This window comes from Olea europaea, unplaced genomic scaffold (genome assembly GCF_002742605.1).
Source record: "Olea europaea var. sylvestris unplaced genomic scaffold, O_europaea_v1 scaffold14426, whole genome shotgun sequence".
NCBI classification, from domain to species: Eukaryota; Viridiplantae; Streptophyta; class Magnoliopsida; order Lamiales; family Oleaceae; genus Olea; species Olea europaea.
In genome coordinates, this window is record NW_019231969.1 from 1 (window position 1) to 2,764 (window position 2,764).

Consider the following 2,764-nt stretch of genomic DNA (forward strand, 5'->3'; position numbering starts at 1 on the left):
TAATTTTTTTTTTTTTTTTTTTTTTTTTTCTTTCAAAGGGCACTTTTGAAACCTCATACCAAAGCCTCCCATTTCACCAAAACTGATATTCACATTTAGTCCAATCTTCTCCTTTTGGCATCTGAAGAATTTGGGTTTCTCTCATCACTCTTATAGCTCAAGCTAGCAGCCTCCAACACCCCATTTGGACTTTGGGGCACTGATGATGGAACAATGCCAGTAGCCATATTTGCAGTAATGGTAGAAGAAGAAGAAATCTTACTAATTGATGTCATATCCTGAATAAGTTCAAGGCACTTCAACACTCTTCCCTGCAGAAATTCAGAGTTGATGAACTTATTTTTTAAAATTATGCAAAATGACCAAGTTGCTAATACTAATGGGTCAAAGCAAGAAGAAAAATGTTGTCTTATCTAAGATTTTATTGAAGTGGGGACAGACATAGATTACCTTCTCTACTCTTATGAAACCAGACAGGTTCCTATCAATGTCCATTGCCTGTATTTCTTCCCCTGAAACATACATTACTATTGCTGCAGCTAATTCAGATGGCCTGAATTCCAAGAAGTCGATACCTACAGTCAATTTCCAAACCAAGCATTCAATCAAAACATCAAATTATAGAAATAATGGAAGTACATTGCTAATCACTATTTAAGAGAGACCTTTGATTGCGGTTAAGATCAGTTGAACTGATCTAGTAATCAATGGCCCTGATGGGAACTCATTGTTTTTCGCCATTCTCCGGAGGAGATAGTCGATGAAGTTGCACGGAGTATAAGCTTGCATTTTCCATTTCAAAATGCTCAGTACCAAAAGCTCCATTCTTTGTATGGTTTTACCTTGAAACAAGAATTTTGGTTCCCCGACCTGTTCCACCGATCCAGATTAACAATAAGATCGATAAAATAAATTCATAGGCACATTGAAAAATTAATGCAAGTGGAATATATGTTAATTTGACCTGTAAATCCACTGTGGAAGGAACTTCAATTTCCTCCACTTTGGCCGCTAGTGATAAACAAGCCACAGCTAACAACTGAAACACCCATGTCTTACCTCTCTGTGAACACCAAGAAAATTGTGACAAATCAAGAATGGAGACAATAAGAATTTAATCACTATAAAACAAAATGACATTTCAATTGGGAACTCACAGGCAGGTCATACACAGATTGAAATCGGTCAAAGTAATTTATAGCCAAACACAAACACAGTGCTCCAAATCTGTAGTGAGCATTAGCCTGCAAAGATCAATTAACACAGCTCACAAATCAAGAATAAGTAAAAAAAACCTTTGTGATGCATTTGCAATTATTAAAAGAGAGAAACAGAGAGTTGAACAAAATGCTCAACATCAATGAAGATAATTAAATTGCCCAAGAAAACATTAAATGAATGAATTATGATAAAATACAGTAAATCTAATGAGCATCTTATTTTCAACCCCTTTTTAGATGAAAACTCATTGAGGGAAAACCCCATTTTTAGAAAATTGATGAGAAAAATCAACAAGTACTAAAAGAGCATTAGAGATGAAAATGAAGACTCAATGCTGATCAATGGAGGAATCAAATGAAGAAACAGGAAGAAAATCAAAACCCGATTGATTGATTATACAAATGATCAAGAAAAAATCAAATCAAATCTCAAAAGAATCACTTCACCTTGCACATCCACTCAACAGCCTCTCTTCTCACACTCAAATCCAAATCCCCAGTCCTGAGCCTATTGAGATAATCATCTCTGGGCATGTGTTCAATTTCTCTCTCAACCATCAAACCAATGCTCTCTTCACTCACACATGGAAAATGAACCAAAGGCTCAGAATCTTGTCCGCCATTAACAAAGCTCATGCCTTTATTATCATCTGTTTGACAGCTGACGTCACTGAAAGGATCAACAAGATCGTCATCATCAAGGCACAAGCTTTTGGCTTCTTCATTACAGAGAAGGTCCGATGCTGTTCGCTCGTAACTGTTACTGCAAGCCATTAGAAAAAATTACCCTCAATAAATGTGAATGGTACTTATCAAAATTTCATAAGCAGCAAGGATTTTTCTGCATGTAAAGATTTGCATTATGGTTCCGTCATACTTAAAGACCCTCAGAGAGAGAGAGAGAGAGAGAGGTGACTGGTAGAGGTTTTAGAGAGAGAGAGAGACTGTGTATAGATAGAGAAAGGGGGCGGTGTGGATGAAGAGACTGGGGGTGTGCTAAAGAGAGGAGCTTTATGTAGGAATGAACATTTGTCTTTAGGGTAAAGGCGAATTGAGGGGGAGAAGACAGAGAAATTTATCTTAAAAAATTGAAAATAAAATGAGATATTTATTTATTTTTACATCTTTGAGAGGAAATATAGTTATTTTATTTATAAAAAAAAAAAGAGGAAATAAAGGCTGGATCTGGAAATGAAATAACAACGATGCCCTTCTTAACTTGGGAAAAAAGTTGTGTGGTCATCAGATAATATTGAATACATGGAAAGTAATTGAGTGGTAATTAAGGGAGTGAAAGGGTGTGATAATGTAATAATGATATGGGATTAATGAGAATACAATATTACATTTTGATTTTTAACTTATATATGCAAATGTACCCAAAGTGAGTTCAATTTTCATTTTGCTCCATATCGTTTTTGTGATTACAAAAAGACACAATTGTCGACGATCGATGCCCTATGAGATTGTAAGTACAAGTAATCTCAATTCATATCATAGTTAATACGCAACATTTATGATAACTTGATAAATTTAATGGAAGC

General features: G+C 35.3%; 1 protein-coding gene across 1 annotated transcript; it reads right to left on the reverse strand.

Annotated features, from left to right (window-relative positions):
• Positions 1 to 29: 29 nt before the first annotated feature.
• LOC111376065 (cyclin-D4-1-like) lies at positions 30 to 2,265 on the reverse strand. Its single transcript, XM_022998992.1, has 6 exons — positions 1,668 to 2,265; positions 1,158 to 1,244; positions 965 to 1,063; positions 666 to 870; positions 451 to 575; positions 30 to 311 (listed from the first exon to the last, which is right to left on the reverse strand). Exons 1-6 carry the CDS (start codon positions 1,992 to 1,994, stop codon positions 96 to 98), a joined length of 1,059 nt encoding a protein of 352 aa, XP_022854760.1. The 5' UTR covers positions 1,995 to 2,265; the 3' UTR covers positions 30 to 95.
• Between the last annotated feature and the right edge of the window lie 499 nt (positions 2,266 to 2,764).